The following is a 14,354-nucleotide window of genomic DNA, read 5'->3' on the forward strand; positions in this document are numbered from 1 at the left end:
GTTCAAACCCGACCTCAGACACTTGACACACTTACTAGCTCTGTGACCTTGGGCAAGTCACTTAACCCCGATTGCTTTCCTTTCCCCCCTCCAAAAAAACAACAAAATCTTGATTACCTATACATGTTTATAATGGATTTTGTTTTTCTTGTGTTGCCAGTGGGAAGCCTAGGTTGCAGGATGAAATAGTGGGTGTTGGCTGAGTAAAACAAAAAACTAAGCTTGGGAATTCTAATCAACACAATGACCAATCACAATTGCTGAGGACTCACGATGAACCAAGGTGCCCACTTCCTAGTAAGTAGGTGATGGATTCTGAGCACAGATTGAGACTTTTTTGGACATAGCCAATGCAAACATTTACTTTACTTAACTATACATGACTGTAACAAGGATTTTGTTTTCTTATTTTCCCAATGGAGGGCAAAGGGAAGGAAGTGTTAGAAACAATCGCCTTACCAAAAATTCCACCTGGCCATGAGTGAATTTAGAAAAAAAAATTTATTTAATATCATTTCAGACAGGGTGACTTGGCCTCTAACCCCTTGTGAACAGGGTCAGGCACAAGCACCTATTAAGAGACTTACAAAAGTCCTTTTATAATTCATCCAGATTCTAATTTCTCAACTTGAATCCCTCTGTTCAGCATTCCAGGGTTCACTACACCCCTTGATTACATCTTCTCATTTCCACATTTCAATTCCTCTGTCTCTTGAAAAATTAAGTTAGCAACTCAAGTCCCCAAGCATTTCCTACATGCCAAGCACTGTTCTAAGTGCTGGGGACTACGAAGAAAGGCCAAAACAAAACAAACAAAAAATAGTTCATGCTCTCAAGATTCTGATAGTTTAATAGAGGAGACAAAAGGCAAACAACTATGTAAAAACAAAATAAGTACAGTATAAATTGGAGAAAATCACAAATGATCCTATAAAGGGGAGGACGAGGACACACACACACACTCAAAGGAAAACAGAAAATTGGAAAGGGAAAGGTGGCGGTATTGAGGTTTGGGGTGCTCGAGATTCCAAAATACCAACACTCCAGGTCCTGTCCAATGAATTAGACTCAAGGCTTCTCTCAACCAAAGTTAAACAAAGTTTATTGAAGATTTGCCATATCGGATGGACTCTTAAGGAGCCTGAGCATTTGTATCACCAACATGAGAGGGCCAGATTAAACCGTATGCCTTTGTCAGACTAAGTAGAATCTGAGCACCTTCATGGAAGCAAGATGAATCTTATATACAGAAAGACTGTGGGAGGGATCTAGGGGTGGTCTATTTGGGATGATGGGAGGAGGGGTCGGGGGGGGGGGATCTTGATGGGACTGAGGTCAGACTCTAGGAACTGAGAAAAGGATTTTTTTTCTTTTTGAAGGGGGGAAGGCAGGGCAATTGGGGTTAAGTGACTTGCCCAAGGTCACACAGCTAGCAAGTTTGTCACATGTCTGAGGCTGAATTTGAACTCAGCTCCTCCTGACTCCAGGGTCGGTGGTGCTATATTCACTGTGCTACCTAGCCACCCCAAGTTGAATCTATTTCTAATTGGTCTAACTTGAGAAAATTAAGCTCGACCTAGCTCTATGGCATCTTCCCACGTGGGGGCCACAGAAACTTGGCCAAAGACTACCTGTGGTCAACCAGACTTAAGGGTGAGAACCTACAGAATATCTTCTGAGAGACTGGGTCACCAAACAGAAATATTCTACTCAGAGAAGCCAAGGACCAAAGGACCAGATTTTATTGCCATGTGATACAAGGACACAGCCAACAGAGATACTGGTGAGCTAGCGCCTTGCCACATGTTTTACCTTCCATTTCCTCTGTACACATCTAGTGTGTGTGTGCTTTCCCTCTTCACCTTAATGGCTTAGCTTCGCTTCTAAGCCCAATTCCTAAAGGATTGCCTCCCCCTTTTGGACTATCTACCATTCATTCTATACATGTAGGATGTCCTTGGTTATTCATGTGTTCTATCCCATTGAGATGTGAGCTCCTTGAGGGCTGGGACTGGTTTTTGCCTTTCTCCCTATCCCTAACATTTAGCATAGTGCTTGTCACATAGGCAGCATTTAATGTCATTGACTGACTGACTTAGTGATGTGCACTCAAGGGGAATGCAGAGTTCTTAGATGTGAGGTTGATTTCCTTAGAACCAGCATGGGGAAATGAAGATGGAGGCCAGGGAGAGGCATTCCCAGGCCAGAGAGATACTTAGCACCAATTCTGTGGGAGTCTCTTCCCCCTGGAACTGATGATTTGGGAGATCTAGGGAAGGTTTGGACATAATGGCAACTCCCAAGTTTAGTTCCCTTTCAAAGGAAGATTATGAACTATTTTGGGGGGTTTGTGTTTTCTATATCGCCTTATGGGCTTCTCTGGGTCCTTTTTATCTCCTGAACTTTCTGTAGGTGACATAAAGGCTGTCCCATTTCCAATACTGATAGTTACATGGGATACTCATGTGGAAGCTGTGGGAAAACAAACACAAGGTATTCCTAATGTCCTATATTTTTGAGATGTCCCTGAAGTAAACTCCATAGTGGAGCCATAAAGTCCATAAGTCAGAAAAGAATATTTATCTTTTGGAGGTTGGTACCTGACATGGGAGTCCAGATTCTTTGGGGGGAACATCAGGCAACAGGTAGCAAGTATGAGAACTTTTATTATTAGGTATAGCCTTTGGAGAACCCAAGGGCTAAACATTCAACCTATCTCCTTTCTCAGCATTAGAAAAGGGGAACCTCATTTGTTTAAACTTGACTTAATAGGAGCAGAGGACGATAGCCCTGCCAAAAGAGGCCTCTCCCTGGAGAGTAAACCCTACTGGTTCATTTAGAGGGCTAAGCTATTGGAGTGGGGAGGGCAGAGGAAATCCGTTGCCCAATAGCTTCCCAGGATGTACCAAGTACACCAAAATGTTTTCTGAAAATCACCAAATACCTGATTTATAACTATGTGTGTTGATGTCTTCTCTCTCTACCATGCTGTGAGATACTTGAGGGCAGGGTTCTTATCTTTGAAGTCTGTGGTATTATCAATCTTTCACCATTGCTGAAGCAAAGAATGTGTGGTTGGTTCTCCCTCCTTCGGTGCCTTCTTTTCCCCTCATGAGCAATGACTTCAACAACTTCACCTAGGCAAAACTGTCTTGTTTTGCTTCATTTTCCTCAGAGGAAATAATGTCACAAATACTCGGTCCTGCTATTTTGTTGATTTGTGCTCAGATTTCTCACTACCTTTTTTAAAAAATGGTCTTCAAAGCTACACTTAACCTCGAAGCCAGTGACCTGGGTTAGTATGTTGTGCGTGAAAATGAGAGAGAACAAGTGTTATGTAATCTAGCAAGAAATTCTTGGATCAGTAGGTTGGTTGCTGTTGTTGAAGGGGATTGGCAATGTTAGCTCAGTTAGAAACTCCCACAAATTGGCTTCTCTTCACAGAGGCAGATCATGAATGTGCAACACTGCATAGAATGTCAATTTTTTTTTAACATTTTGGTTTTGCTAAAATGCTTTTTTCTTATTGTTATAAAGAATAGCTCTCTGGAAGCAGGAAGGAATCACTAGGAAATGGAGAGGCAAAAAAAAACCACACATACACAAAGATATCAATAACTGTTTTTAAAAAAGAAAATCTGGCAAAGACAAGGATCAGTCAATGTCAGGGGGAGGGGCTGAGTATAACAAGTACATTAATGCACTTTTGGAGAAGCTGTAAATTGGTTCAACTCTTCTGGAAAAAGTCTGGAATTATGAGAAAAAAAAATTGTTCAGACCCTTTGACTCAACACTCTCGCTAGTGGGCATGAACCCAAAAAAGGGCAAGGACATAGAGAAAGACCCCATATGTATCAAAATATTCAGAGCAACCCTTTTGTGATATTAAACTACTGGAAACAAAGTGGCTGAAGTGGTGGTATGGGGATGTAATGGAATATTATTGCTCAGTAAGGAATGTGAGGAATTCAGAGAACTTGGGAAGATTTGTTTGAGCAGAGACAGCAGTTATCAAGAGGACAACATAATGGCACTTTATAGCCCTTGAAGGTTTGTAAAAACTCTACATCCATTATCAAATGCTCCTCCCAATCTGCCCTGGACTTCAGTCAGCAGCAGTGATGAAAACAACCAAGAAACAACCCATTTTTCATCTTTCATAATGTATTAAGAGTCTCACAAGAAAGACCCAAAGTGAAAGAGCAGTTGTCAGTTCTGACAATGGAGGGAGGTTCTCTCCATCTGAGCCTGGATATCCATCCCAAGCTCCCTCAGTACCCCCTAACAGGGAGCGGCCAAATCACTAGACTCTTCTTTTGAGGTCTACTGGATGACTTAACAGACATGTCAAATATTCACTATGTGCAAGTGAATGCCCTCAAAGAATCTATAGCATTTTGAGGGGTGTGGGATGACATATATTCAAGTAAGTATAATACAAAATTTCGAATAATAGCTTGTTAATACACAAGAAGTATGCCAAAGTGCTCTAGGAAATTATCAAGAGGAAGAGGATCCCAAAGAGGTGAGGCTACCAGGAGTGATTTCATTGAAGAGATGGCACCTAAACTGAGCTCTGAGAGTACATTCTCCACAAATGTAGGGTGGGCTGGAAGATGGCAGGTCAAGACTCATGGTACAGCTTAGCTGCAACATTAGCATTTATGTGAAAGGGAATAGCATGAAATGTCTGACCAGAAAGGCAGGCTGGAGGTAGACTTACTTCTGGGGCAAGCCTTAGACATCAGGTTAAGGAGTATTTTAACCTAGAGGCAACAGGACATCTCCTCCACTTTTTACTAGCTATGTGACCCTGGGCAAATAATTTACTTTCTGAGCCTAAATTTCCACACATTTCTATGCATTCTTACTAATTCCTTGAATAAAGATATGAATGGTATGGTTATTAAATTTTTGTATAACACAAAACTAGGAAGGATAACACACACATTGTGTGAGTAAGGACTTATAAGATCTCAAAAGGCTAAAACAAAAGCTCCGTGTAAGTTAACAGACCATTAGAGAAGGCAGAGAAGCAATGCTGAATTGTTGAGTCATTTCAGTCATGTTTCACTCTTCATGACTCCACCTGAGGTTTTCTTGGCAAAGATACTGGAGGGGTTTGCCATTTCTTTCTCTGGCTCATTTTACAGCTGAGGAAACTGAGGCAAACAGGGATTAAGTGATTTGTCCAGTCACACAGCTGAGGCTGGATCTAAACTCGGATCTTCCTGACTCCAGGCCTAACACTTATCCATCATACCTGGTTGCTAACGTTGAATTAGGAGAAACATAGCGTCCCACATGAGGAAGGTGATAATTCCACTGTATTCTGTCTTAGGTTAGACCACTTCTAGTTCTGAATGCCACATTTAGTAAAGGCACCAAAAATCTGGATTCATCCAGAAAAAGTCCAATGAGGAGATGGGAAGCATCAGACCATCTTTTAACAGGAATGGCTGAAGGAACTGAGATTTACACTTAGATCTCACCCTTGGGCAAATATCTCAAGGGCATCCATGACAGAAAGGCTCCATATATAGCAAAATATTCATAACAGAATGTTATGAATATTTTCAGTTAGCAAGAAACTGAAAACAATGTGTCTGTCCATTGATTATCTGAACTCTTGCTATAGAAATGTAATGGAATATCCTTTAACAGTAGGCAACAGATATGAAAAATTCAGAAATACTGCCAATAAATAGAATGATTTGGATGAATAAACAGAGCAAAATAAGCAACGGGATGTTTATAGCTAGGAAAGCCTGGGTTTAAATCCCCCCTCTGATGTTTACAAATTGTGACCTGGCCAAGTTACTTAATTTCTGAGCCTCAGTTCCCTCATCTGTAAAATGGAAATAACTCCAGTGATACTTACCTCATAAAGTTGTTTTGAGGTTCAAAAGAGACAAAGCATGTGATCTGCAAGCTGTTGGTTGTTAATTACCATTACACAGAACCCAGAAAAAACTATACACAACAGCCACAGCCACAGCAATTTAAACACTACTGATCAATGATCTTGGCTCCGGAGGGCTGACGAGGAGTCCTACCTTTCTCCTCTTGGTCTAGAGGTGGCAGAGGACAGCTATGGATGGGGTATATAATACATCGTCTGGCCTGGTCAAGGGGGTAGGTTTGTTCTGTAATTCTACGTTACAAAACTGGGTTCTATAGGTGGGGCACAGTATTAGGAAAAGATATACCATTTTTAAAAAAAGGTTTCAATAAAATACTTTTTTTCCAAAAAAGGCTTAGAGTAGACATGACAGCTGTCATCAGGCATATCAAAGTCTGTCATATATATGGGAAAAGGTTTAGGTTTGCTCTTGGTTGCAGAGGGCTGAAACTAGAAGATACGGGTATTCATTTCAGAGGCAGATTAATACTTGATGTTAAGGAAATAGCTCCTAACAACTAGAGCTATCCAAAAGTGGGAGTGGGTTATCTGGGGAAGTATTGGCTTTCCCCTCAATTGAGTTCATAAAGTAAAGGCAAGTGGGGTTCTCTTTTTCAGGTACAGGTTGGACTACATGGCTGCAAAGTCCCTTCCAACCCAGAAATTCTGTGGCTCTAGTGAGGGAAGGGAAGCTCTTTGGACTCCAACACTAGATCTTGAATCCAAGACCTATGGTCAAAACTGGAAAATAGTTCCCATCTGAGGGCCCCTCATCCAGTTATTTAACCCCATGGAAATCTCTTGACTTTTACAGTAGCAGATGAGTCAGAAGGTGATGGGTGTTGGCATCAGTTCCGAGGAGGAAGCAGTTTTAAGATCAGATTATCAGAATATGACAATGGGCAGAGGAGAGGTGGAATGGGAGTCCAGGTGCAGACTGGATGGAAGAGTCTGAGAAGGTGAGAGCCGCCATGGTCATGTGCATGAAGATCTAGACACTATGCTCATCTGCAGTGGGCCATCCCTCCCAGCTCAGTCCTGCAGAGTGGAACACCTGAGAGGTTTCTGGCACGTGACATTTGAACCTATTATGTTTTCCACTTTGGCCTGGAGAAGAGAATTAAGAAGGTCAGAGCATGGGGTAAGAAACCCAATTGCTTCCATAGTAGTAGGTACCGAGAAACCTTCCCACAAAGCAGGAGACAGAAGGACTACTTGGGTATATTCCTCAGAAAAGGAATAGAAAGGGGAAAGGACTACAGTGTCAGCCTCACTTAGCTCTATGTTCAAGTCTTAGAAAGGAAGAGCTGGGATTTATTGGAGATTCTACCTCACTAAAGGCATAAGAAATGTCTAACCTGATGCTCATAAGCCAGCTCTTGTCTAACAAAGAGGAAAAGTGGTTCTCTCAAAGCAAGGCATGACGAGGGCTATGTTATACATGTATGTGCTGGGAGCAGGAGACCCGCAAGATACAAAGAAAGGGAGAAAAATGAGAAGATAGATGGCAAAAACCAAGAAAGCTGAGTTCTTGGTGTCATTCTCCCTTCCAAGCCCCAAAGGTCCCATCCTTGTGCCTTGACGTGCTCGACTGGATAAAAGTTGATTTGGATCCTCAAACCTCTGTCTGGGGGCAGGATGGAGAAAAACAAGGAGGTTTCTGGCCCAAAGCATGAATGAGGGAAGAGAGTTCAGTTGTTAGATCAGAAAACAAATCACACATGGCTCTGAGGGTAGAAATCAAACCCTGCTTTATAAGGCTGCAATGGCCACTGTTTGCTTCTCAACTGGGATGGCAGGGGCTGGGAAAGCAGGCATAAGAGTGGGACATAGCCCCCTCCTAACCCTTTCCCCAACCCCATCATCCCTCTAAGCCCCATAGAAACCCCCTCTCTGGAATTCAACCTTTTCCAAAAATACTCTGACCAGGGGCAGGGTGGACAGGGTTGGGGTTCCAGGCTGGCCGGCAGGCCGGTTCCCATGAGGTAGCTATCGCTGATGCTCCTGGGGAGGGAGTGGGGTTAATGGAAGGAAGCTGATCAAGGGTTCACAGAGGCAACAAGGTTGTTGTTTGCTTTAACGGGTGTGGGGGAAACAGGGAGTCTCTGAGCTTGCCCTGAATACTTGAGCATAGGTAACACTGGAGGGCAGGGGCTAGAGTCTTGGGTGGTATCCTCATTGTCCTTTGTAGAATGGGGGGTTTTCCTGGGAGAAAGAGAAAAGGGAGAAGACAAGTATGAGACTTCATGAGGATGGTGGCTTCTCCTTTCATAAGACGGCTCTGTTTCCTTCAAGGACCCACATGGCTGTGACTAAGTAACTGATTTAGTTACTAAGTAACTAACTTACTAAGTAACTAAGTAACAATTTAGCAAAGTCTTCTAAAGTCTCCTAGTGCTGGAGTCAGTTTCCAATCTTTCTTCTGGAAAGGAGCTACCTGTTTATTGCTCCCCAAAAACATGAAAGGACAGTCAGGTGCACATGCACCAGGAGAGTGAGGCACACACCCTGACAAGAAGGTCCATCACAACTCTGGGGTGTGCTGGGAAGGCTGTTGAATCACAGGAAGGAGAGGGTGGTAGCACCTCTCACCATCAGCCACTTCCAATTGCTTGGCTTTGTCCCAGGAGGGGCCAGAGAGGGGAAGATTTTCATTACTAAGAAGAGCTTCCTCCACTTTGAGTTCCTCCCTGACCCCAATTTTGTCAAGCCTGGCCACTGGTTTACTTCTATCACCATTCCCAGATGTCTGATCTCTTAAAACTGAACCAACTCCCATCCCCTCTTCCCCAAGTTCTTCCCAGATTCTGCCCTTCAGCAGCCTTTACCCCAGCTTGTTCAGGTCTGTTTTACAGAAGGCATTGAGGAGGATGTCACCCTTCATGACGATATGTGATCTCGGCAGCGACCACTAGAAACAAACAAAAAAAAATAGTGAGGTCTCCAAACTTGGAGCTGGCAGGGACATTCCAGACACACCGGTAATGGGGGTATGGCCACTCCCACCCACCCCTGCGTCTACACTGCACTCTAGAAGAGCACAGCTTCACTCACCATGGGAGCAGAGTCAGAGATGGTTCCAGTATGAAAGCCTTTATAGCACCAACTCCGGAGCAGATCCACCCCTGGGACAAAGGGGAAAGGGAGAACAATGTGGGCCACTCTGCAAACACTCCTGCCTGCCCCCCAGGGAAGAAGGCAGAACACACACCTTTAAGCTTGTTGCTGTGATACTTCTGTTCCCACTGCGTGGTCAGGATATTAAAATAACGCGGCTGCTCAAAGAAACGGAGATAGCGGGCAGAGACTCGAGAGGGAAAGACCCGTTCAAACTGGCCCCGGCGTGAGAACTCATCCTCCATCTCCACGAGGACCCGAACGTCATCTGGCGTCAGGATGTCCAGCACCGACGCATAGAAATCCTGACATCCCCAGTGTAAGAGAGACAGAATGTCAGCAAGTGCAGTGGGAAAAGAGGGATAGAGGAGAGGAACAGAGCCAGGCACAGGAGGGGGACAGAGAACAGAGCCAGGCACAGGAGGGGGACAGAGCATGCTCAGCCTGATCTCTCTGTGGGGGAAGGCAGCACCAATTTGGTTAACGTGAGGCTTGGGGGCCAGGCATTAGAGGGAAGGTTCCTATGTCCTCTCCTCTGGAGCAGGCAGCCACTTCATCATGCTTAGCCGGCTCAGGAAAGGGCAGGAGAGAATGGGGATGCTAGGAGGCCACCCTAATCTGGCCACTCTCCTTCCTCCCACTGCTATGGGGTATATCAGACAATACTCTCCAGTCTTGGGAGGGGGGGAAGGCCCACACAGAGAGGCTAAGTGACTTGTCCAAGGTCAGACAGCAAAATGGATGGAGTCAAGGAGAGAACCCCAGAGTTCTGGGCTATTGGCCTAGTCCTCTGCCCATCCCACCAGCTGGTCTGTCTTTCCTTAGACCCCTAGCTGCTGCTGCCCCCTAAGTCCAACCCTGTTAGACACCAAGTGAAAAGGGATCCATGTGAAAACAAGCGCAGTGTGACCGTGCAGGAGGACGATTCTGGGAGGGTAAGGGGCAGGCTTGGCGTCCCACCTGATCAGGCAGTTTCTGTGTCAGGTAATAGGCTTTCTTCATCTTCTCTGCTGTGAAGTACTCTGGAGCCAGCCTACTTTTCTCCTTTGTGGAGCTGCTAAGACTAAGTGAGAGCAGAGAGAAGGAGGGGTCAGGCAGGGTCAGCAGTACTGAGAACGAGGAGAGAGCAAGGAGGGATCTGTGCTAGAGGAGCCACAACATGCCTCCAATCAGGCAGCTATCTAAAGGCCACCTCTCCACAGCCCCCAACAGCAAAGTGAGCAAATCTTGCCAGGCCTGCCTGCATCCAGCAGAAATTTAGCTAGAGGCTCCTGAGCAGCCTGGGTGAGCTCTGTGGCCGTCGGATCTCCAGGGGCTACGATAGGGCAGGGCACTGGCTGCCTGGTGAGAGGACTGACCTGATGGTGGAGCTGCTCGAGCTGCCGCAGCTGGAGTTCACATCTTCTGCATGGGGGAGAACAAAGCCTGCCAGGTTCAGAAGGTCTCGGATCATCTGGCCTTTGATGCTAATGTCTAGTGGTGAGTTGGAATGAAGGCTGCAGAAGGGAAGCAGATACAACATGATGAAAGTGACACCTTGTTTATGCCCAGAATTTTTCTTGACCAGAATTACAATTTGGCCCCGATTCTGCTCGTTCCCCTTGCCTGCTCTTGCAGAAGTCAGGGGGCTTGAGATCCCTGTAATAACAACTTACATTTATACAGTGCTTTTCTAACCACCACCCCGTGGGGGAGGTGATGAAACTATTTCTTTAAGAGAATCAAAGGAAAGAGAATCAAAAAGGTTAGTTCTTTTACTGCTATCCCAGGGTCATTCACTGTTAAAGCTCAGAATCCAGAGAGGTCTCCAGAATCCAACCCAGGGCTCTTTCTAGCACACTGCCCAGTCCAACAGTTCCACTGCAAATCCATTATCCCAGGAGTAAGAAGTGGCAACACTTTCTTAGGAACTCTGCTCCTGAGGGTGACCTGGGCTAAGAGAACCATTTCTTCCCACATCTTCAAGCCCCATTAGATTATGGGGGGAAAGGATGACCAGGAAGCATTCTATCCATTTAACACAGAGGGAAAACTGAGGTCTAAAGTAGGAAAGGGCTCTGCCAAAGTCAGCAAAATAAGGATTGGAATGGGGTCAAAATTCAGGAGAGAAAGCAAATGAGGCTGCAGACTGGGGGAACTTGGGTGAATCCCTAGAGGATACCACTCACCTTGGAGAGATGTTGACTTCAAGGACCCAGGGCTTCAGATTTTCATCCAGCATGATGTCAAAACCAAAGAGCTCATGGCAGCTGTAGGGTCGGCGCACATACATTTTGAGCAAACTGGTCACATACGGCTCTGACCTGGTGATGGGGAGGATGGTACAGCATGGGCTTCCTCCCAATGCCCAGGCAGAACTACCTTGCAAAATGAACTAGTCCTAGGAGGAGAAGCACCAAGCCATAAAAGATTCCTAGCAACATCGAGCCAGAGAATTTGGGGGAAGAATAGGGAAACAAAACCCAACTCATACAACATTAGCTTTTTTATTTTTTGCTTTTTGGAGGGGGAAGATAGGGCAACTGGGGTTGAGTGACATGCTCAAGGTCACATGGCTAGTTTTGTGTTAAGTGTTATCAGGCCACATTTGAACTCAGGTCCTCCTGACTCCAGGGCCAGTGCTCTATTCACTGCGCCACCTAGCCGTGCCCTCCCGCCCCCCCCCATTAACTCTTAATCCTTCATCCCCCAAAACTTCCAAGTAGGTTCATTTGGGAAGGCTCAAGGAGGCCCTAAGCACCGCACTGCAGAGGTTAATTCACCAAAAGCTAGAGTCTCCTATGACTCACGCAATGATGGTTTTGACGACAACATCCTTAATCTTTTCCCAGATGGCATCACTGTTGATTCCTTTTTGGCTCAGATAGTTCCACAGGGCCTTCAGTGCCCTGAAAAAAAAAAGTAACAGAAAAGACGTGTCCATTCAGCATCATGTTTCTGGGCAAGGACCTCTCAGTGGTGGCAAGGAAGGATTTGAGAACAAGAGCCTCTTTCTAAAGCTATCTTCTCTATCCTCTCTTTTCCTAGACCCCCTGACATTTCAGGGGGAAGAAGGTGAATATGGATGTAAACAGACCAGCCCTGGATATCAGATGTTTTCTAAAGATTCAGTCCCTAAGCCAGGGTTCATAACCTTGTTTGTGTATAATGGACTTCTTCGGCAGTCTGGTGAAGAGAAAGGACTCTTTTCTTAGGGTAATGCTTCAAAATGTATAAAATAAAATACATGGGCTTACAAAAAGAAATTGATTCTATTGAAATAGTTACTGAAGTATTTCTTCAAATTCCAGGGACTCCACATTAAGAATCCTGCCCTACATTTCCTGACCAGGGTCTGCTCTAGGCTGCTGACCACCAGTCCCTCTATTCTGGAAGGCCAACCTTCTCTAACCCCAGGCCCTCAGACAGTACCACTTATGGCCCTGGCAAGCGTTCTCATCGGTGTTGGCCTGGTACTCGGTGTTCTTCTTATTGATGCTGTAATTGGTCAGATGAATGAACTTGTTGCCAAGGCTCTTCATGGAAGAGGAGTATCTAGGAGTCAGCAGGACAGAGAAAAAATGAGGTCAAAGCTCTCCTGGCTCCAGAGGGGGTAAGTGACACAAATGAATCCATTCTTGCTGCTCTCCCTGCCCTGCCAGATCAGAATTCAGGCTCTCCAGTGCTCCCCCCAGCCCTGAGTAACAGCGAAGTGGCACTCTCAGTCATAGCAGAGACTGGGAAAGTGGGGAGCAGGACCCCAGCATGCTCAAGCTGAACTCTTTCTCCTCTTTCTTATCTTAGTCCTCCTCCATGCATTCCTGCGGAGAAGAGTCCCCCCCACCCCTTCCAATCACCTCTGTCCATGTTTCCTGCCCACCCCTCCACCCCCCAAAAAAGGTAAAGGAAAACAATTTTTTTCATCTATCTGCTCTGCTTTAGTCCCTGCTAAACAGATCCATATACCATGGGCTGATATCCACCACTTACTTGCAGCTAGCAAAACGGACAAGTCCATCCGTGAAGAGGTAGATCCGAAGGGGATCATATGAGGTGACATAGACGTAGATCCGAAGGTCGAACTTGCTCCCACTGATGAGGTAGGGTTTATGCAGATATCTTCACAGGAGAAAAGAAAGGAGCCAACAGCAGTAGCAGCATAAGAGACAAGAATAGACCAAAGAGATGGGAGAGAGGGAGGAAGGGTCAGTGTGAGGGCTAAGTTTAACAGCTCCTCAAAGCAAAAACAAAAGGTTGCTTGGTCCTAAGAAAGCCACCTCTGAAAAGGAGACAGGGGAAGGAAGAAATGTGGAAGCATCTGGGGGTGGCTGGAAAGACTGGGAGATGGAGGGGGGAATCCCCAAGGCAGAGAGGAAAGAGGCCAGCTCACCTCTGCACCAGAAGGGGTCTTCGCTTAGGTAGCTGGCTCCATTTGTGGATGACCTGAATGCCGATGCCTCGGGCTGATGCTGGCTAGAGAGCAAGAAGAGAGGAAACTGGGTCAGCTCAGGGACCCTTCCCTTCTCTGTTCTTCCTGCTCCCTCCCAGGTCTGGCTCACCACCTCCTGTAGACCCCTTACCGGCTTCACAATCCACTTCTGACGGCTGCTACTCTCCCAGGCCTTTCGAAGAAGTTTGGCATCCTGCGGGAGGATGAATGACTGGGGGAAGAAGCTGAACTCCTTCTTACCAAAGCGGCTCTGCATACGCGACAGGTTACGCCATAGCCTGTCCTTCCGTCCAATCTGGAATGAGCCTGGGAAGTGGTTCAGCTACAAGGAGGAGAGGAAGAAAGGAAGAAAAATGAGAAATGAGGAGCTTAGAAAAGGCAGCAAATAAAGGAAGAAGGCAGCCAGAAAGGGGAGGCCATCCAGTCCAACTGCCTAGGCCAGCTCAGCAACTTCGGGAACCACTTAGACAAGGGCAGTTTGGACAGAGATTTTGTACATGAAAGGAAAAGACCAACTGGACCCATTAACATCTCTCTATGACATCTGGACCTTTGTGGCTTTTACCCGAAGTCTGAGACAAGAGAAGAAGATGTATTTAGCCCCTAGTAGGCCTGGTCACAAGAAACCAAGTCTATTTGTTCCAACAAGGGACCACAAGCCCCTATGCTTTGCAAAAATGACTGGCTTAGTGGAATGAATGGAAGAACTTGTATGGCGATTAAGACTGGAATGATATACCTAGACCAGCATCTAGAAAGGCCAGGACTAAACCAGCTGGTTTCTTTTCTGTCCTTATTTTTCCTGTCTTTCTATAACTAGCAATCAGTAGTGTCTGGGACACAGTTGTTGCTAAATAAATAACTGAGTGAGTCTCGGATACTTTTTGACTGGGCTGGATTAGAAAC

General features: G+C 45.6%; 1 protein-coding gene across 5 annotated transcripts in view; it reads right to left on the bottom strand.

Annotated features, from left to right (window-relative positions):
• Positions 1–3,609: 3,609 nt before the first annotated feature.
• Positions 3,610–14,354, bottom strand: part of TTLL4 (tubulin tyrosine ligase like 4) — a 43,204-nt gene continuing 32,459 nt past the window's right edge. For all 5 annotated transcript variants that reach the window (XM_069075127.1, XM_069075130.1, XM_069075129.1 and 2 more), the window contains 12 exons: positions 13,579–13,770; positions 13,389–13,471; positions 12,989–13,117; positions 12,431–12,553; positions 11,809–11,907; positions 11,188–11,322; positions 10,378–10,515; positions 9,980–10,082; positions 9,114–9,324; positions 8,957–9,027; positions 8,731–8,813; positions 3,610–8,107 (listed from right to left, as the gene is read on the bottom strand). In XM_069075127.1, coding sequence (XP_068931228.1) covers positions 7,942–8,107; positions 8,731–8,813; positions 8,957–9,027; positions 9,114–9,324; positions 9,980–10,082; positions 10,378–10,515; positions 11,188–11,322; positions 11,809–11,907; positions 12,431–12,553; positions 12,989–13,117; positions 13,389–13,471; positions 13,579–13,770 — 1,533 coding nt within the window. In that variant the 3' untranslated portion in view covers positions 3,610–7,941. The remainder of the gene's footprint in view (positions 8,108–8,730; positions 8,814–8,956; positions 9,028–9,113; positions 9,325–9,979; positions 10,083–10,377; positions 10,516–11,187; positions 11,323–11,808; positions 11,908–12,430; positions 12,554–12,988; positions 13,118–13,388; positions 13,472–13,578; positions 13,771–14,354) is intronic.

Source organism: Petaurus breviceps, unplaced genomic scaffold, assembly GCF_028583685.1.
Source record: "Petaurus breviceps papuanus isolate PSGF00001 unplaced genomic scaffold, PetGlider_PUasm1.0 90903, whole genome shotgun sequence".
Lineage (NCBI taxonomy): Eukaryota > Metazoa > Chordata > Mammalia > Diprotodontia > Petauridae > Petaurus > Petaurus breviceps.